This window comes from Eretmochelys imbricata, chromosome 7 (assembly GCF_965152235.1).
Source record: "Eretmochelys imbricata isolate rEreImb1 chromosome 7, rEreImb1.hap1, whole genome shotgun sequence".
Lineage (NCBI taxonomy): Eukaryota > Metazoa > Chordata > Testudines > Cheloniidae > Eretmochelys > Eretmochelys imbricata.
The window spans coordinates 73,196,971-73,219,117 of NC_135578.1; the positions used below are offsets into that span (position 1 = coordinate 73,196,971).

Genomic DNA, 22,147 nt, shown 5'->3' on the forward strand with positions numbered 1-22,147 from the left:
GGGGAGCACAGACCACTGGCTGCACGGAGGTGGGTGATCACCCTGCAGCCCCTCCTCCAGACACAGACTTGGCAGTGAGGCTGCACTCAACTTTGACACAGTGCAAGGGCTGGGCCTCCCCAAAAACACCTTGGGACCGTGCACCGCCAGGCCAGGCCAACCAAGATAGCAAGCAAGAATTCAGAGTGTCACGCGCAAGCCCAGCCCTGGCTCTTTATCCAGGAGTCAGGCAGGCTCAGCCTGGCAGGATCCAAGTGTGGAGAGGCTTAGGGTGCAGGGATCCAGGTATGGAGTGAGAGGGTTCTGTGTGGGGTAATCTGGGTGCAGGCAGCTTAGTGGTGGTTCTGGGTGTATGGGGGATCTGGATGCACAGGGGCTTATTGCGGGGGGGTTTCTCAGTGCAAGGGGAATAGCACTTGGCAGGGGGGTCCAGTGAAGGTGGCTGGGGCTCAGCAGGGGGAGTCTGGATATCTGGGGCTCATTGGAGGGCTCTGGGTGCTGGGGGAGTGGTGTGTGGTGGAGTGGGAGTACGGGGGGCTCATCGGGTGGTTCAGGTGTAGGGACTCCGCAGTGGTTTACCTCTCTACCAGCTGCAGTAGGTGTGCAAAACGACATGCCCGCACCACTGGGAAGGGGCGTGTGACTGCTTTCGCAGCTTCCCTTTGCTTCCTTGTCAGAAGTCATTTTTCTGCGGGGAAGCAAAGAAATCTGCAGGAAACATGAATTCTGCGTGCGTACAATGGTGCAGAATTCTCCCCCCAGGAGTAAACTGAAAACAAGGTCTTCTAATGGGAAGTGTTGAGCAACCTTAACCTACAGGTGGCAGAATATAGCTGTCAGTGACTATCCCATGAGTAAAAATGCTATAATACAGAACTGCCTAAATATAATTGCGGTGGCTCTCTGTCTTTCCAGCGGTGTGGAAAAAATGGTCTTTGCAGCAGTTAGGATGGGATCACGGGCAGGCTCTGGTGTACCAAGGTGAGGAGCCACTTACAAGAAAACCTCTTCGGGGAATTCCTTTTAATTAATATTAGGGTGGGGGAGGCTTCATGTTGAGAGCCTGTGCTCTGAAATCTGAGGCCTATCTGAAGTTACTCTTCCTATCTGGAAAGTACAGTAGAACCTCAGACACCTCAGGAATGGAGCTTGTACATAATTCTGAAATGTTTGTAACTCTGAACAAAGCGCAACTCTGGCTCCAGCAGTTCACGCTCCAGGCCAGGTTCCAGAGGTAGCTAGGCAGCTTCGTTGCAGGTGGCGGCTTTCCTGGCCGGGCAAGCTTGTGCTCCTCTCCTGGCAGGGGAACGAGGGGGTGGTAGTGGAAACAGTACATCCCCCTTCTGTTGGGGAGGGGGGTGAAAACAGTGCCTTCCCACTAGCCAGAATGTGTGTTTAAAACAGCATCCATGGCTTACAGGAAATCTCACATTGAGTCCCTAGTTTTGTATGGCTCTGGAGGAAAGAATGCTTTTGGTTGAGGACCCCCATCTTGGAAGTTTAGTTCTGAAATTTGTTCAGTACTTATTACAAATATGTAATGTACTAATTCCTGCCTCTTTTATTAGCTACCCCTTTGTCTGCTTGTCATAAATATTTTCTTTGTTTCTAATTTACAAAATGCAAACATTTTAACTTTACACGACCATGTGGTCTTGACCTGCGGTTCTCAACCTTTAGCAACTCAGGGACCCCCATTTTGATTTAAAAATTTTCAGGGACCCTCAAGCCCCTCTGCTCAGCTCCAGGCCCCGCCCCCACTCCACCCTTTCCCCCAAAACCCCGTCCTCACCCCACCTCTTCCAACTCACTGCATCCCCCCTTCCTCAGTCACTCACTCTGCCCAACCCTCACTCACTTTCCTAGGCTGGGGCAGGCGATTGGGGTGTAGGGTGAGGACTCGGAGGGAGTTTGGCTGCAGGAGGGGGTACAGGCTCTGGGAGGGAGTTGGGGTTGGGGTGTGGTAGAGGGTGCAGGCTCCAGCTGGAATGTGCTTATCTTGGGTGGCTCCTGGAAGCCACTGGCACATCTCTCTGGCAGCAGCTCCTAAGCGGAAGGGTCGGGGGTCTCCATGCTCCCGCAGCTCCCATTGGCTGCAGTTCTTGGCCAGTGGGAGCTGCAGAGTCGGCACTGGGGCGGGGACAGCGTGCAGAGATTTCGTGCCCCCCAGGAGCTGCAGGGGCATATTTCTGGGAGTGGCGTGGAGCCAGGGCAGGTAGGGAGCCTACCTTAACCCGACTGGACTTACGGTGCCTAAAGATCTCCCGGTTTGGCTTCAGTAGCCTCCGGGAGATATAGGGAGGGGGAGGAGTTGTTCAGTGAGGCCTGTGAACCCCTTGGAGTCCCTCAGGGATTCCCAGGGGTCCACAGACCCCAGTTTGAGAAATGCTGGTCTAGACCATCTAGGTAAGGACTAGGAGGTTTTCTATCATTGATCAATTCAAACACTTAAAAATGAAGTTCTCAAGCAACTTAAAGTTGAAGTAAGGTTGAGCAGATATACTACTTTTCTTCTTGGAAAAACACCTTGAAAAATTCAGCTTTGGAAAACCTGTAAAACCAAAGTTAAGGTTTCACTTAAAACAACCCTTCCATCCCCACAGAAGAACCAGAAGCTTTGACACACTTGTATGCTAAGAGCATCAGAGTTCATCAGTGACTTGAGAATTAACAACAAATCTTTCTAGAAAATACCTTCTTCTTAATCTTATACTGCAAGTATCATTGAAATCAGAGAGAAATGATAAATTTCTTTTTAAGTTGACTGTATTTTACAAAGGATGTATGAAGGGAAAGACAAGCTGAAGACGAGTGGTTGGAAGCAGTGTATGAAGATATAAGGTTGACCCTGCCTTTACTACATCTGTGTTCGTCATTGGAAACCCTGAAGTCCAAAGAGAGCTCCACATACATCAAACTATAGATTTCTTATATCTTTCATTTGAGCAGATTTAATACTAATCTTTTAAGGAAAGTCCAGTTGACCTGAATTTTTTACAAGAGTATTTTAAAAGTTTGATTTTTATTCTATGAATATCTTGGATTTTTAATAGGAATTCAAGTGGGTTTACTTTAATCACAATCTAGGCTACTTTAGTCTTATGGCACTGTGATTAGTTAACACTATTGCACAGTTCAGACCTCTTTTCAACTAGGTGACCTTTATCATAGTCTAAATCCAAAATATGGAGCAGTGCACCATAAATAGTAGATTAATTCAAAAGTAGAAAATGTACAAAGGTTTTAATACTGTTTTGTTCCTCTTCTGTGCCGTGTTGTCTCATTTCCTCTTGCTCCTTGCAATATGCCCCCCCTTGCTTGCAGCTGCCCAGATTTACTCCTTTGTCCCCACCCTTGTTAATGCTCATCATCCCCTTTGAAGCAAAACCTTGCCATGCCCACAATTTCGTTCCAGCATCTTCATCAGCTCCTTTGGTTACTTTAACATAAAATTAACCTGGAATGAGAAGCTGGCTGAATACTGATTTTTATAGTGCGATCACAGTTTTCTCACGGTGACTGAAAGAACACTGCAAATCTTCAGAAAACAAGGGTTTCAGTAAAATATGGACCTGCTCCGGAAGCTTTCAAATGTATAGTTCTGGGGCATAGAGTGCATCCTGTTCATATGTCCAGTACTACTCTAGGCAACTCATGTTTCAGCTTCACAGACTGTAAAATGGAGAGAATACATTTCTCAGAGGAGTGCAGAAACAAAATTATGAATGTTCTTCTATAGAACTTGAAATCTAAAGGCATTTAATATACTAAGTATCGCTTCTATCAGAATTTGAAATAACTGCAGTTATGTGTATGCTATTGTACTGTAAAGTGAAAGCTTGTATTTGATCAAACTGGGAGGAGGAGGGGAAATAGTATATTAAGAAGATTATGGCCACAGGTGCCCTACTATAATTATAACTTGGCAGTTCTTTAATCAAAAGTAACTTTCTTTCTTCTCCCACTTCATTACAATATCACTTAAAGGCTACAGCCAAGATTGGAGCCTCATTTTGCTCGGCTTTACCATACATAGAGCTTGTCCACACTTCAGAGAGCATGTATCATAAACAAGATGTTAACTAATACAAAATTTGTCACACCTCAACATTCAGTGTAGACAAAGACTGTTTGTGTGTGTGTTGAATAGTGTTATCTGGTCAGTGTTAAGTCTAGGACCCAACATATCTTCTCATGTATTCTAAATTCTCTTCAAGATACATAGAGGTGAATTCCTATAATCAAAGTTTAAACTTCTGAAGAACAAATTATGAATCTTCTCTTGTTTATCTTCATGGAGTCGGATGAAGGTGGTTTTTTGTAACATTGTTAGAAACTCCTCTAGGATTGTTCCCTTTCTCCACTCTTAATCCCTTATTTATCTTCATAAGATAGTTCAGTGGTATATGGACAGAAACATGTTCATGTGCAAAACTAAGTTGATTCGACAGTAGAACCTCCGGTACGAACACCTCTGGAATGGAGCTTGTTCTTAACTCTGAACAAAACATGATGGTGTTTCTTTCAAAAGTTTGCAACTGAACATTGACTTAATACAGCTTTGAAACTTTAATATGCAGAAGAAAAATGCTGCTTTCCTTTTATTTATTTATTTTTTAGCAGTTTGTTTAATACAGCACTGTACTGTATTTTCCTTTTTTGTCTCTGCTGCTCCCTGATTGTGTACTTCCGGTTCCAAATGAGATGTGGTGTTGACTCGTCAGTTCATAACTCTGGTGTTTGTAATTCTGAGGTTCTACTGTAAATGAAATTCTGTTTCTAATGTTTGAGTTTAGTTTAATTTAAAATAGTGAGATTGAGCATTCATCGCTAACTGTGTTGAACTTGATTTATTACTGATTTTCCTTTTTTTCTTTAGGTTGTAGAAATGGTTGAGTAGTTACAAAGAGGATTTTTAAACATTCTTTTAATTACAAGAGCCTTAGGCAGAGAGCTAACCTTGAAGTTGGCAAAATTATTCTATTAGGAAACTGCTCATTAGATCAGTGTCATGGGGAAAGGATTTTGCTGCAGAAAAACGGAAAAGTTTGTATATATGTATGTTTAAGTTCTGAAATATATTTTAAATCTTAAGTTTGCTTTAAATTCTTACAAATCAATTTTTGGATAATTTCATTGAGACTATTACTTTTTTTATGTGCCAGTGAGCATTGAGAATTCCCTCTGTTGAACTGAGACAAGTCTGATTTAAGGTAGTATTGGAGTTGATGGTTATAACATGGCTCTATTTGTATTACTTATATTAATTTCCCTCTTTTTTTTTTGTAGATAAAATACAGAATTTTAGTGAAGATAATAAGAACAGTCACTTCATCTACAAGAATGCCGAAGACAGTAGTGAAACCAATGCTGAAACCACAGACATTTCTGGGTACAACATAGAAACCAAGGACTTTCTTGACTCTTGGGACTCCCGTATTGGAAAAAGCTCAGACTCTCTATCAGAAATATCTCAGACTAAGGGGCCATTAAGAACTCATTTGTATGAATGGGAGGATGAAGTTGAAGACTCCACAACTGGAGAGTATATGTTAGATTTTGATAGTGAACATTTCTCAGAAATTAAGAACAAGGATGAAGAGTTTGATAAAGAAGATATGGAAAATCCAAAGGAAGCCATTAGTGAAGAACTTGTGCAAACTGTTCTTAGGCCAAGCAACTGCAGGACATATTGTAGATCCAACAAGGCAAAACAGGGGACAACAAATTTTGATAAGCTAATGGATGGCAGTAGTCAGTCTTTATCCAAAGCAAATAATGAATCAAATAATGATGGTGTGAACCCAGCAAGAAAAGCTGTTTTGAGTAGTGGGACCAGTTTTAGAGGGACAGTTGGGCGTACTAGAGACTACACTGTTCTCCATCCATCTTGCTTGTCAGTTTGTAATGTTACTATACAGGATACAATGGAACGTATTGACGAATTCACTACAGCAGCTCCTACTGACTTGGGAGAGGCTGGACGTCTAAGAAAGAAAGCAGACATTGCTACTACCAAGACTACAACTAGGTTTCGACCTAGCAATACAAAATCCAAAAAGGATGTCAAACTGGAGTTTTTTGGGTTTGAAGACCACGATGAGGGTGGGGGAGATGAAGGAGGCTCTAAAAGCTCTGGACGCTCCAATTATAAAATTAAATACTTTGGGTTTGATGACTTGAGTGAAAGTGAGGATGATGAAGATGACTGGCAGTTAGCAGAAAGGAAATCTAACAAAAAACGAAATAGAACAGCACCATCTTCCTCATTTCAGTCCAGTTCTGATGGCAATGAGAATTTTTCCCAGGACACCCAGTTGAGCACTAATGCAGGTAAGCAATATTCTTCTGGATTTGATAAGATTTCAAGGCTTAAGTCTACTTAATTTTTAATTGTTGTAACCTAATTATGATATCCTTAAGATTCTTAATCTCTTGAATTACAGTACTCAATAGTTCAAAAATGTAGGAGTTTCGTTTCTGCTGGTCTGTCATGGGTGCCTACTGCTCCATAATTATCACAAAAAATGGTTTATTTTCCTTTTAATCTCATGCCAGAGGAAAAGATTCCTCTTTCTACTGAAAACAGGTTTCATTACTTGGTATGTAAACCATAATGCAACCATGTCACCTTCCCACTGTTCTGTCTCCATGCTTGGAAGGCAGAGGTCTTTCTATTGATGCCCTGATTCAGCTGCAAGTTATTGGGCTCGAGGCAAAATGTTCTGGGTAAAATTCTGTGGCCTGTGCTACACAGGAGGTCCATTTAAATGGTCACTACTGGACTTAAAATTTATGAATCTAGGTTCAAATTTTGAGCTCAGAACCAAAAAACTTGAATTTTCTTGTTCTTTCCTCCTACCAGACTCATGCTACATTGAGAAATAAGGGAGGGAGACTTGAGGGAGTAGTAAGGGAACGTCCGTAGTATCAACAGCTTGTTTTTTTCATTGTTTGAGCAATCTGTTCAGATCATCCTACTGGAGATCAAAGGGCTCATGCTTCTGTTCCCAGTTTCTGTGCCTGAGCTGGTATCTCCCTTTTCCCCACATACAAAAAAAATAGTTTCATTGTTTGTGTTATGATTTGGAGAGCACTCCCTGGTGTCAGTCATTTTTTGAAAACCAGGCTGTCTCTGTGATAGTCTATGGCCTCATCTGATGAACAAGCTTAAATTCGTCAAGCTTAAAGTTTTTTGCTGATAGGTTGAAATATTCCAAAGACATGGACAATCAGATGCACCCTTACTGTTTAGACAGCCCTCTGAAAAGGAGGACTCATCCACAGAATATAATCAAGGGATGTTATTTCATCTCTCTTAAAAATAGACTTTGACAGAATGAGAAGCACAGTTGAGACCTGACATGTTTCAGGAAGCTTGGCATCCGGCAGACCCTAAGACATTTATATGCATTTTCCAGAACTCAGAGCAGTCAGCCTTTTCCTTCCTGAATCTTCAGGGTCATAATCTCCTAGAGATGTCAAACATTTTAGCAAGTGTGGGTGGGAGTGGAGTGTCTTTCACCTCCAACCCACAGAAGGAGACAACATAAGATCCCAGAACCCTTGGAATTTCACAAGAATTTGGTTTAGTTTTTCCTTCAAGCACTAAATATGAACTGCACTGCTTAGCACTATCATCTTATAAAGATATTAACTCTAATGCCTAGTGTTACTTTGTGAGCTTTAGCACTGCCATTACTGATCATTTTAGTAGAGAGAAGCAGATGGGAGTGAATCCCAGTGGGACATGGGAACTGAATATTGTTACAGGGAATGAAATACAGAGGGAAGAATGTAAGGGAGATAAACAGGAAGGTGAAAGAGGAAGAAAGATAGGACCACTGGTGTTTCTGCCCTAAAGGTGAACATACTTTGCCACTGAAAGAATAAGGTACTGGGGGAAAATGTCCTTTTACTGCATAAAGGCTCTATTCCATCCTGTCTTGGTGCAAAACTCCCATTGGCATCAGTGAGAGTTTAAATACTACCATCAGTTCACAGCAGTGTTGAATTTATACCCAAGTTTACAGCATATTTAAAAATGGAATCTGGCTCAATACAGAACCCATGCAACACCTCTGCCATGCTCCAACTTGGTTCCTGATCTGTCTAAACATATATCCCATTGTTTTTGTAAGACGTCAAACAAAAATCTGTGGCAAATTACAGAACCCTAGAAAATATTCTTAGAATAACATTTAGGCTAAGTGGAAATGCACTATTCCTTTCAATTTATTCTGAATGTTGACAGATGGGAAGAAAAAAGCTTACATTCAGTCATACAAATTTAAAGGTTTCTAAAATTCCTCCTATCTTAAATCAGATTTCCAGTGTACAAAAGACTATAAGCAGGCCATATTATTCCAAAAAGGATTCAAAGTGAATCAGAAAGTTCCCTGAATCAAGTCCCTTCCAGATGTTACTCTTGTTCACCTGTGTACCTGAAGAATTGGTCCACCTAAGGGCAAAAACACAAAAAGGGATAAAAATCTTCCAGGCTCCAAATTCTTGTCCTTTCCATAGCAACATTTTCCAAACCCTGAGGCACTCCACAGTTGCTGTAAGCCTGGAATCTTGTATCTGTGCTTTCACTCCCAAATAAGAATTCCCTTGTGTCCAGGTCTTCAGTTGCAGCCCAAAATAGTCTGATTAAAAGGCAGTCTAACATCAGGATGGAGAAAAATTTTTTCACTCCTGTCATAAATATAAAGGGAAGGGTAACCACCTTTCTGTATACAGTGCTATAAAATCCCTCCTGGCTAGAGGCAACATCCTGTTACCTGTAAAGGGTTAAGAAGCTCAGCTAACCTGGCTGGCACCTGACCCAAAGGACCAATAAGGGGACAAGATACTTTCAAATCGTAGGGGGAGGGGGGAGAAGGGCTTTTGTTTGTGCTCGTTGTTTGTTCTCTCTTGGGACTGAGGGGGGCCAGACAGAAATCCATCTTCTCCAACCCATCCTAATCCAAGTCTCCAGTATTGCAACCAGTATAGGTAAACCAGGCAAGGCGGATTAGTTTCTTTTGTTTTATGTGAATGTTCCCTGTGTTAAGAGGGAGGTTTATTCCTGTTTTCTGTAACTTTAAGGTTTTGCCCAGAGGGGGAACCTCTGTGTTATGAATCTAAATACCCTGTAAAGTATTTTCCATCCTGATTTTGCAGAGGTGATTCTTTTACCTTTTCTTTAATTACAATTCTTCCTTAAGAACCTGATGGATTTTTTCATTGTTCTTAAGATCCAAGGGTTTGGGTCTGTGTTCACCTGTACAGATTGGTGAGGATGATTATCAAGCCTTCCCCAGGAAAGGGGGTGTAGGGCTTGGGGGGATATTTTGGGGAAAGAAGTCTCCAAGCGATCTCTTTCCGTGTTCTTTGTTTAAAATGCTTGGTGGTGGCAGCATACTGTTCAAGGTCAAGGCAAAGTTTGTACCTTGGGGAAGCTTTTAACCGAAGCTGGTAAGAATAAGCTTAGGGGGTCTTTCATGCGGGTCCCCACATCTGTACCCTAGAGTGGGGAAGGAACCCTGACAACTCCCAACTGCAGTCCTACAAAATTGCAAAACAAAGATACTACCTGACTAACTTCCCCTACAAGAAAGTAAGCAAATTGTTTGCATCTACTAGAACCAAAACTCCACTACGTTAAAAAACAAACAAAACCCCAACAATATTTCAGTGGCCAAAGTACAACGTGATTCTGTCAAGGCTGTGCACAGAAAATGCTGAATACCAGGACAGACTGGCTACACAGGTTGAAAATCAAAGGGAATGGTCTCTCAACCAAGAAGAATTTCAATTAATCACAAGGATAGGCAGGCCTTAATCAAGGAGCATTTCAGATTCTGAGATTAAGAGTAAAATGAAACTAAGTATGCTGTAGAAAACAATGAAAATGATGCCTATTCTATTCATTTTCTTCTGTCCTTCCCAAGGTCCTACAAAAGAAAAATTCTTAGGTTTTGGAAGTTCTAATCCTGCTATAGCAGTATTTTTCAATTTTTATTTTCCATATTTTGTAAGAGTTCCCCTTTATAGATCCTTTTTTCTCTTCCCCATACTCCAGTTTCCCAATTTTCTTATGAAAATTTGTCTATTGCAGTGGTCCTGCAGACCACCAAAAAAATAAGAGAAACACACTTTCACAAGATTTAGGAAGACACGCTTTTCCCCGGGACAGTTCTCCAAGGAAGTGTGAGGGAAACAGCCTATGAAAATAGACCTTACGTAACATTGAAATCATACATTATAAATATGTTTCTACGTGAGATGCTTTGAAGAAACTTCCTTCTATCAAGATGAAACTTCAGGAAATAAGCTGTTTGACCAATAGTCCAGTTCTAAATGTTACTGTAAAGTTGTAATCTTCCTCTAAAACAGGAAAATTATTGCAAATTTGTTCAATTAAAGAATAAAATTTGTTGCTTGCTGGGTGGGTGGTTGCTAAGGATTTTTTTAAATACTGACTTTTCCATAAATTGGTCACCAATCGCTTCAAGACCTTTTACCTTCAGAACATTGTCAGCTTTCTCAGAGATTGTTTCATGGCTAGGTGTTTGATATTTGGAGCTTGGAGGGGCGGGGGGTGTCACGGGCTTCCAGTCTCTGGTTTATAAAACCCTGAATATTTTTAAAATTAATATCTAAGTTGAGACTTTTCCTGGGTAAAGATGACCTAATTTAAATTTGATTTGGATGGTTCCAAGGTAGGCATTGTGCCTGATTTGTCTGAAGACCTGGGGGAGAGGTGATGCGCTACTAAATAAACAGTTTGCAAACTATAAGAACTAAGGGCAGAGCAAAGGAAGTTTTTTGCCTTTGGTGTCAAATGACCTGCGGAAAGTCGGACATTTCTTAAACCCTAAACTTGGTCACCTTGGGAAAAGGAAGTTGAGACATCAATAAACGTGTGATATTTTTGCAGTGCACAGCCAAAATAATTCGTAATGTGAGTCTGATTTGTGTAACACACTGTATACATGCACAGTTTTAGATATTGAATATAGATAGTCGGGTGTCAGAAATGTAGAGTAACTTTCAGTGGACAGATCAGAAAAAGTTTCCTTATATTTGCTGACACTGACAGGCACTAGCTTGGTGGGCTCCCCGAATACTATCAAATTAAGTCATCTTGAAGTGTGGGGTGAAAAAAATCACAAATTTCAAAATGCTCGTAATGGAGCACCAATACAAAACTAATATGCTGGATTTTTGATAATTAGAGAAAGGGATCTGAAATGCAGAGCAGTCAGTTTTTCTTGCTGTTCAACTAAATGCAGTTTGAAGCTACGTTGGATCTTTAAGATGACCTAATTTGGCAGTACTTGTCTTGCTTTTGAATGTTAGATTGTGGGATTACCTAAGAAATTGACACCATTTCAGATCCATTTACTGGTTATGTAATTTCACAGAGAAGGTAAGAAGGCCTGACCATAATAAAATGCCTTACATATCTTATCATGGAATGCTGCTGCATGAAATCCAGTGCATGCTCCGTGAGCCAGCCATAGCAGCAGCACTGCAGGCTTCATGCCCACTTTTTTGTTTCTATGACTGTAGCTATGATTGATTTGTCACTTGTTAGGCAATTGTACAGTTTTTTAATGGCACATTAGGCACATTGATTCCCTTGGGCTACTACTAAATTTTAAGATTTTGGATTATTACCCCATAATGAAAGCATATTATATTACTGGAGGACTTTGATCTCTAGTCTAGAACTGTTTCAAATAAAATTACATTTAAAGAAACTATTGCATGTATCAACCTAACAATTTTCAAATTGTAACAAAAAGCATCTGAAAATGTTAATGGTTTCTACAGGCATAATGAGTTCAGATACCTGTATTGTGAAAAACATATTGCCTAGTGTTCAATATTTGTTGGTGTGTGGGTGTGGAAAAGCAAAAATAACTTTATAGAGCAACTGATCTAGCATGTACATGTATTACAGTTCTAAAATATGGGTAGCTCACTAGGAGTACACCCATGATCAGTTTTGTTTTTTGTTTTGTTTATTTAAACATGAGTTTAATTTTGCGTTGCGTTCCTGCCTCCACTTCCCAAATAAAGTTTGTGATAACATCTGAGTAGCACCAAATCAAAGAACATGCAGACTAGTTTCCAAGCCTTTATGCTTAGGACCCTGCAACACAAATGAAAATTATTTTCTCCTGTCGACTCCATCTTGGAGAGAAGGCAGGGTCACATGAATTAATTTTGGAGATCTACAACCAAAACTTTGAGTACCAGAGGGATCTGGGCAGCAGAGACTGGATGTACTGAAAAGAGAACCCCTGGGACCACTGCCAACTGGTTCCTTTCATCTGCAAACTACTCACCTATTTCCAGCAAGGTATATATTAAGTGGGAATGCCACTAGAAATAGTTAAAAGATTCAAAAGTATATCCACTATACTTCTGAGTAATATTTACATTCCTCTCAGAAGTGAGGTATGAACATAAATTTGTACAAAGGTGAATTTAATTAAAGCAATTTTATACAAAGCTTCAGACTGATGACTAACTTATAAAGTTGCATGATCCTGAGGTGTGAGATTACTATACAGTACATACCTGTGCCAAAAAAGCTGTCAATATAAAAGGCCACTGTCAGTTTTAAGGTCTGGTGTGTGAACTCTGAGGGCTGGAAATGGTCACTCTTAATCCAGTAGTATACATTTTTGTTTCCAACCTTTACCTATTACAAGGTAATGTACTTTAAAAACATTGACTTCCATCTTGATTTACTCCATTTCTTTTCCAATATAACTTCCATTTATCTTGTGAAATATTAGCTTTATAAAGAACTTAGTTCTGCTATCCTAGCAACCAGTTAGAAACAGTATAAATTCTTTCAAGATCAGTTAACCTTTTCAAGTATAGATCTTGAGCGAGTGTTTGGGTAGAAATTTGATTTCTCAAGCTATAACAAGTATAAACTAAAACCTTAACATCAGGTTTTTGGCAAATGTTTAAATGCTGCATTGTCGTCTCGAGCAGTTTCAAAAAATAATTGTAAATTTGAGAATGTCATTAGCTAATCTAAAAGAAGGACTTGTGGCACCTGAGAGACTAACAGATTTATTTGAGCATAAGCTTTCGTGAGCTACAGCTCACCACTGAATGCATCCGATGAAGTGAGCTGTAGCTCATGAAAGCTTATGCTCAAATAAATTTGTTAGTCTCTAAGGTGCCACAAGTCCTCCTTTTCTTTTTGCAGATACAGGCTAACACGGCTTCTACTCTGAAACCTATCATTAACTAATCTATAATTTCAGCACCTAAAAATGTAGCAGATTAGATACAAGAACAGAATTTTGTGGAAAGTGGCTGACTGTTAGAATATCTTTTCATTATATTTACCTTTACAGATCTACTAGATTTTTCAGAGGATTCATCTGGTGTGCCTGAAGGCAATAAGAAGTCCACAAATAAACAAGGCGATAAATCTAAAGAAAATACCAGGAAGATTTTTAGTGGGCCAAAGAGGGTAAGTGGTAATACTTTATCTTATTTTATTCAGCGCTGTGGAGTTGAGGCTCTTGTAGTATATGTATCTCTATCTTATCCCAGGGTAGTCAGTTATTTTTTGTCAAGGTCCAAATTTCTTTGTCAAGGTCCAGACTCTAGAGAAAATAGCAAAATATTATAATCATGATAATAAGTAAATAAAGAGGTTTCGGGGTCTGTTCAGAAGTGTCTAGTGGTCTGCTTATTGATTACCTCTGTCTTATCCCATTTGATAGGGATGCAATATTTAACCCATCTTAAAATTATTATAAAGCACCCAGGACTATTCAGTTAATAAACGGTTTGATTACCTGGATATTCTGGCACTCTTTTTTTGAGGTCTTTTCCGCCCCTGGATTGATGTGTCACTGTTTTAATCGACTTGCTTCAACTTTAATATTACAATTGGCACCTGGAAGCCAAATCTGTATTTAAGAGTACAAAACTGTTTCCATTATAATGCCATTTTTCATGTACTCATGGCTTAAGATTTTTAGTTTTTGGGTGGCAATCATCCATGCTTGATTGTTGCTTAAAGATATTCTTCCGTTTCAGAAGGCTACAGCAAAACTTTAGTGTTATGGGTTTTGGGGAGTGGAGAAGAGAATATGCTTTCCCTGTTGGTGTGTGTATATTTAAAAAAAAATAATTCTAGTCTTGATTTTCAGATCAGGGCTACAGAAATCAGGACAGAAGCTTGGAAAGTGGCATAGATATAGTCCTCATTGTTTCTTGTTTCATTTGTGTGTTTGAGTTTTATTTGTCATTTCATGGAAAAATGACTACTCAGAATTCTTAGTAGGGATCTTGTCTTCTAGCAGAATCTAATAAAACCCAGATCCTTTTGCAATGCTGTGTAAGTTTTTCTTGTCCGGTCAGTTAGTGTATTGAGTATTTGGTTTTTGAAAATACACCTGGAATGGGGCTCACCTGTATGAATAGATGAGAGTTTGTAGCTTCCATTAAATGAAGGGTCCCATATCTCCTGACTGTCCAAGGTGTCTCTTTCTAAGGCCTAGATCTGTTGCCATGTGCTTTTTTTTTTCCTTCTCCCTTTTTCTTTTTCCTGAAGAGTTCCTATTATATTAATAGAAATGTTGGGCTGGAAGGAACCTCAAGAGCTCAACTAGTCCACCCCCCCACCCCTGCCACCCACCCTCTCATGAGGTAGGACCTAGTATACTTAGACCATCCCTGACAGGTGTTTATCTAACCTGTTGTTAGAAGTCTCCACTGACTGGGATTCCACAACCTCCCATGGTAACCCTATTTCAGTATTTAACTATTGTTTATAGTTGGAAAGTTTGTCCTAATATCTAACCTAAATCTCCCTGGCTGCTGATTAAGCCTAATACTACATTTTCAGTGAACATAGAGAACAGTTGATTACCATTTTCTTTATAACAGTCTGTAACATATTTGAAAAGTATTTATCAGGTCCCCACCTCAGTCTTTTTTTCAAGACTAAGCATACCTAGTTTTTAACCTTTCCTCAGAGGCCAGGTTTTCTAAAATTTTTATCATATTTGTTGCTCTTCTCTGAGCCTTTTTTTCAGCTGCACCACATTGACTACTTGTATTCAATGTGTGCTCAACTATAATCTCCAGATTCTTTTCAGCAATACTACTGCCTACACAGTTGTTCCTCATTTTGTACCTGTGCATTTGATTTTTCCTTCCCAAATGTGTTGTGAACTTGTCTTCATTGAATTTCATTTTGTTGATTTCACACCAGTTCTCCCAATTTGTCAAGGTCACTTTGAATTCTGATCCTGTCCCCCCTCTCAACTGCTTGCAACCTCTCCTATCTTGGTGTCATCTGCAAATTTTGTAAGCATACTCTCCGCTCCATTATCCAAGTCATTAGTGAAAATATTGGATAGTACCTGATCCAGAACAGATCCCTGTGGAGTCTATTGGATACATTCCCCCCAGTTTAACAGCAAACCATTGATAACTACTCCTTAAGTATAGTCTTTCGACTAGTTGTGCACCCACCTTCATATTAATTTTTAGAGCTCATTTCCGTAGTTTGATTATGAGACTGCTATATGGGACTGTCAGAAGCCTTGGTGAAGTTAATTTATATCACATCTGCTATTTCTCTGCCCTCTCCCATTCACTATACCGGTAACCCTGTCAAAGAAGGAAACTAGCTTCTTTTAGCATGATTTGTTCTTGACACATCCATACTAGCTATTACTTAAACATTATCCTCTATAATGCTTACAAATTGATTGTTTAATAACTTGTTCCAGTATCTTTCCAGGTTTAGAAGTTAGGCTGACTGGTATATAATTTCCCTGGGTCCTCTTTGTTCCCCTTTTAAAAAATAGGTACTATGTTTGCAGTTCTTCGGTTGTCTGGGTCCTCACCCATCATCCACAAGTTGTTGAAGATAATTGTTAACAGTTCAGATATTTGCTTCATTAAGTGTAGAATCATGGTTCGACATGATTTGTTCTTGACAAATCCATGCTAACTATTACTTATCACCTTATTTTCTAGTTTGTTTGAGGTCATCTGAGACTATATCAAAAGCCTTACTAAAGTCAAGATATAACACATCTTCCGCTTCCCCCATCCACAAGGCTTGTTACCCTGTTCTTGATAAATCATGCTGACTGTTACTTATCACCTTATGATCTTCTAGGTGTTTGCCTGAGAATGAATTCCATCAGACCCTACTGATTTGAAAATATCTAACTTACGTAAATATTCTTTCACATGTTCTTTCCCTAATCTGTCTTTGTTTCCTTCCCCCTTGTTAATATTAACATCATGTTTGTGCGAAGCATCTGGTCACAATTAAACTTTTTATTGAAGACTGAAGCAAAATAGGCATTAAACACCTCAGCATTCTTGGTGTCGTCCATTACTAGTCGTCCTTTCATGCTAAGGAGTAGATTATTTGTGCAAATGTTCTCTATAGCTAAAAGCTTATTTTTCAGTAGTGTTGATGCATACTTTTTTTCTTTTCTTTTTTTAAAAAAACTGTGAAGAACTGCCTTTTTTCTAAGTGGCTGCCATTTCCTATTCGCAGTAGGACTGAGGCCACTGACTCTTAGTTAATAGGCCCTTCTTAAAACTAACCCCACTCCTGTTTTTAGTTGGAGTGAGGGCACAGGTGGTTCTTAGCAGAGAGAGTCACAGCTTCCATTCACCTATTCCTCTTAGATTTCTGACAGGATTGGAGAGCCTCCGTCTTTTCTGAGGGTAGCTTGATTCCTCTCATTGAGGAAAAACAGGGTTGTGGCTATTTTTAAAGCAGGCAGAAACTGGAGTTTCTCCAAAGATTTTATTCTTACACCTCAACTGACAAATTTATTAAATAAAATATTTGTCTTCATGGGCTACCCACTGCCCCAGACGTGCTCAATAAGGAGCACAGGAGACAGCAAACCTGGGAAGGAAGTACACACAAGGGAATGTGGAGAGCAAGAAGGAATGGAAAGCTGGAGTACATGCACAGCTACGTTGCACTGCTCCATAGTGGTATAAAGCAGCCAGAGCATAGTGGTGAATCTGTCCCTAAAAGTTAAGTTAAATTAAATTATTTGATATTGCATAACTTCATTAGAAATACTGCATGGTAACATTCCCTTGTGGCTTCTTGTTTACTGTCGGTGTATGTTTTCTTAATTACAATTTGAATTTTTTTAAAAGTAATTTAAAAAATGCTCAACAAGTACATTGAGTACCTATCAGTAATTTAGGGTAGAATACATTACAGGGATGTTGTAAATGTATTGTGTTTATAAAACCCAGGTAATTTAGAGTCAGGAATAAACTCAATAGAAATCCATAATTTTAAAGTATGGAAACAACCGTTTATGCTGACTCCCTCCATAACCACCATGGTATCACTACTCATAGACTCTGACTTTAAGGTCAGAAGGACTATCATGATCATCTAGTTTGACCTCCTGCACATTACAGGTCGCAGAACACTACATGCCCGCTCCTATAGTTCGAATGAATTTCCTACTACCATTGCATTGTAATACCTTAAAGCAGGGGTCAGCAACCTTTTAGAAGTGGTGTGCGGAGTCTTCATTTATTCACTTTAATTTAAGGTTTCGCGTGCCAATACCACATTTTAACGTTTTTTAGAAGGTCTCGCTCTATAAGTCTATATATTATATAACTAAACTATTGTCGTATGTAAACAAGGTTTTCAAAATGTTTAAACTTCATTTAAAATTAAATTAAAATGCTGATCTTACACCGCCGGCCTGCTGCCAGCCTGGGGTTCCATTCACCTAGGCCGGCAGCGAGCTGGCAAGGGGCCGGCAGCCAGAACCCCAGACGGGCAGTGGGCTGAGCGGCTCAGCCCACTGCCGCTCAGTCTGCTGCCGGTCTGGGGTTCCGTCCGCTGGCTCCTGCCAGCCTGGGTCCTGGCTGCCGGCCCCACTCAGCCTGTTGCCGGTCTGGGGTCCCAGCCCTGCTCACATAGAGTCGGTACCTACCTTCTCCCTGATTCTAGCCATTCTCTTCCTGTCTCTGCACTGAGATGAGGGTGGGAGTGCACTGAGACTAGGGCTGGGGGTGAAGGAGCAGGTTGGGGTGCAGGGTCTGACCAGGAGCTAGAATCAGGGAGGGGGCTCAGGGTTGGGGCAGGAGGTTTGGGTGTGGAGCACTTACCTGGGCGGCTCCCATTTGGCGCGAGAGGTGCAGGTGGGAATGTGGGGTGTGCGTGTGCAGGAGCTCCCATTTGGTGCTCGGGGCTGGGGGTATGTGAGGAGGGTGCAGGAGTCAGGGCAGGGGGCTGGGTATGTGTGGGGGATGCCGGAGTCAGGACTGGGGTTGTGGGGGGGGTGTGTGTGCAGGGGTCAGGGCACGGGGCTGGGGGGGGTGCAGGGGTGAGGGCAGAGGGCTGGGTGTGTGTGAGAGGGTGCAGGGAGAGGTCTAGGAGGGTGCAGGGGTCAGGGCAGGGGGCTGGGGTGTGTGTGAGGGGATGCAGGAGTCAGGGCAGAGGGCTGGGGGTGTGGGCTGGGGTTGTGGGGGTGCTCCCAGCTCCCATGTGCTCATGGCTGGAGGGGACATGCCTGGATTCCACCCCCCTCCCCAAGGTCCCGGAGCAGAGAGCGTACTGTGGTTCTGCTTTTCTCTCTCCCACTCCGTAGCAAGGGCCGTCGGCTGATCGGGCCGCAGGGAGAGAGAGGAGGAGGGACAGGAACCCAGCATGCCAGGGGAAGAGGTGCGGGGAGGGGGAAGCTTGCCTGCCCTGCAAGGAGAGAGCGGTGGGCGGGGAGGTGGAAAAGAGCAGGCCAGCCGGGCAGGAATTTTAATGGCACGCTGCTGTCTGCTGGGGTCCAGCAGACAGCAGCGTGCCATTAAAAATTGGCTCGCGTGCCATCTTTGGGACGTGTGCCATAGGTTGCCGACTCCTGCCTTACAGTAATGCTACCAATTTGGTTATTGCATGGTGTCATGAAAAAGCTTATAGTGTTTGTTTTGAGGACAATTGTATCTCTCTAATGTATTTTACCTTAAATTACTGAAATGTACACATAATCTTAACTCCATTTTAATGTAACTTTAATGTAATATAAGGATCTCAGCACTGAGCCTGAGTAACAAACTGACATATAAAAACTTGTAAAATTTCACCTATGCTGTCAAGATTATAGTTTCAGCAAGAAAACTGGTAGTGTGACAAATATAAAAAATGATGATTTGTACAATAAAATGACACTTTAGAAGTGGTTCTTTCCAGAAGACCTGTTTCTTCTCAGGTTCACGAGCATTTAGATCACTGGATGGTTTTGTTTTGTTTTTAGCTTCTGTTAATACCTTAGGAAATTGATGAGCAAAGTCTGAGGGACAGGTTTGAAGTGTGTTTACCATGTACCCCTACATTGGCTATAAACGTTAACTCTTTCAAATGAAAAACTGTATATCTAAAAATGAAACTTAGTGGTGCTTCATGAAATAGTTGCATTTAGTAGCAGTGCTTACGTTTTTACTGAATTTCAGAATTTAACTACATTATATCTGGTATCTAGATAGTTAAGTTCAGTGAAATCTGTCCAGTGTACCTTGTTTGGAATACAGTAGCATTAAGGTATGCTATGTGGTTTACCAACAAGGCACGCTTCCTGTACTTGGGCTGTCATGGTACAACAGGGATGGTAGTATATTAGTTTAGGTGGAATATATAAGCCCAAAGTGTCAAAGATGTTAGCATAACTCTGAAACTGTCCAACATTAAAGAGTTTTAAACAAGGTTTGGAGTTTGGCATACAGAGAGACTTTGGATTGTGTAGTTCCGTGGCAAATGCACTAAAAAAATTTATGCTAAAGTTTGGAAATTTGTTAGTTAGTATACCCAAGAGAAAAGGAGCTAAACAAGTCATAAAGCACTTCAAAACTGAAATAAGTTTTGGCTAAGTTTTTAAATAATCATTCTGTCAAAGTCTTTTGTTTAAACTAGAGGATATCAGCTAGAGTACCATATATACTCGTTCATTAGCCAGTTCGTTTATAAGCCGACCCCCCAATATGGATAGGTAAAAATAGTAAAAACCGTATGACCCTTTCATAAGCCGACCCTGTATTTTAGGGGTTGGCAAGCTTTGGCTCCTGTCCCATCAGGGTAAGCTGCTGGCGGGTCGGGATGTTTTGTTTACCTGGAGTGTCTGCAGACATGGAGCCCCTTAGCTCCCAGTGGCCTTGGTTCGCCGCCACTTCCCACAGCTCCCATTTGCAGGGAACGGTGAATTGCGGCTGCAGGGAACTGAGGTGCTCCATGCCTGCAGACGTTCCAGGTAAACAAAACAGTGTATTAGATATTCAATTCAATGATTTCACAGAGTTTAAAATCGATAAATTTTGGTGCAGACCTGTTTATAAGCTGACCCCTGCTCTGTGGTGCGTCACTTTTTTACCAAAAATATTTGGCTTATGAACGAGTATATACGGTTTTGTTTGGTTTTTTTGAAAACCTGGTGTGAAGCAAAGGGATGGTTTTTGTTATTCAGTTCCAAGATTTGAAGAGTGCCTCCTTTTCCTGGTTTTGACAAACCGACACAAGGGGAAGAAGAGACAGGAGAGCAAAGGTTGGGGAAATACAGTGTTGGTTGATGGCAGAATTCTGGATGCTGGTCAGTCACAAATGGATACTCTGAGGTGACAGGTCATCCATGACAGCAATTGCCCTGCTTCAGACTTATCTTCCAGTCTGGAATGTGCAACATTGTCTGGCTGGTCCCTAGGATGGCCAGAGCTAAATGTGCCATCTCATCTCATTGTGTTGATGCTGTATGGTACAGTTGACCTCAGGATCAAATGGAAAGCTATGAGACAGTGGACAGGAGGAAAGATAGTGGAGCAGAAAAGAACACACTGATGCAGCAGGGAAAGCCAGACTTCCAATGATGTCGTGACTTCTGTGATCCGTGGGAGAAAGATGAAGTCTCGGGAGCAGAGTCCTATCAGCCTTCCCCCTCCTGGAATCCCTCAAAGTCCCACCCATCAAAGTCTCTTTAAGGGCTGATGGGTGGAATAGTCCATCCTCTCCTTTTGTTCTTGAATTAGGCCTAATTTCGGACAATCCAAGTTTGATCTGTTAATTTCTGATCCCTTACTTTTCTTGTTAACACAGTCCTTGAGTTACATTGGTAAAGCCTTTTTGTTTGGACTAACTTAGTCTTTGTTTTTCATTCTTACTGATTTTATAATCAATGTTATGTAATAGGCCAAGTTGGACTTACCTTTTCCAGTTACCATTTTTTCTTACGTGAGACTGGACCATTTCATAAACTTCCACTGACTTCCCCACATTAAACTCATAACTGAGGTAGGCCTACTAGTCCCCAGTTATCACAACAGTTGAAAAAATGGATACTGTGATTGGCCATCTGTGCATACTCTGTTTATAAACTGCAGCCAAATGTCCATCTACTTGTCCACTGTTGTTTGGCTTACTTCTTGTATATGTCAAAGTGAGTACGTGAAGAGTGGCTTGAATGTGGAGAAGAGCATGGACTTGTAGACCAGTTCAGAAGGGCATTCAGGAAGAAGGAAACAGCATGGAAAAGTGCTGAGACAGTTGTATGAGAAGCTTATGAATGAAACATTGTGGCTGGTATTAGAGTGAAGAGAACATCATGATGTTAGAACTTGGAACCTGAACTTCTGAGTAGCTCCTTCCGTGACGATCCTTGCAGAAGCAAGTTTTTGTTAGGTGGTCTGGGTAGGGGGATGCCTCCCTAGGGAGAAATTATGGTTAGTCGAGTACTGGTCCCTGTATGTATTCTACCATGGATGTTCATGCATCTGAGATGAGAAGACTTTTGCTAATAGTTTCTCTTGGTCAGCACCTCTGTCCCTCCTCACCTCATGCTCTGAACCGAGGACATAGAGTGGTACAGACCTCTCCAGTTGCCACATGGTCTGAGGCTCAACCCTCCAGTGTCCAGTGATCCCCCTTAAACTTTGAATCTATAAATATTCTAAAATAAGCTAATTAGGTATTAGTTAGATTTCAGACTGCCTCCCTTCTGGTATGGGACTCAGATTATGTCCACGATTTCAGGCTTAAAGAGCTGTCTCCTGCCCCCAATCCTTCCCAGTCATCTATGACCATCAGATATGCCCGTGCATCCTTGGAAAAGTTCATGTTTCCACTGAG

General features: G+C 41.2%; 1 protein-coding gene across 1 annotated transcript in view; it reads left to right on the forward strand.

Annotated features, from left to right (window-relative positions):
• Positions 1 to 22,147, forward strand: part of WAPL (WAPL cohesin release factor) — a 128,759-nt gene that overhangs the window by 57,128 nt on the left and 49,484 nt on the right. The window contains exons 3-4 of the mRNA XM_077821433.1: positions 5,290 to 6,333; positions 13,374 to 13,492. Coding sequence (XP_077677559.1) covers positions 5,290 to 6,333; positions 13,374 to 13,492 — 1,163 coding nt within the window. The remainder of the gene's footprint in view (positions 1 to 5,289; positions 6,334 to 13,373; positions 13,493 to 22,147) is intronic.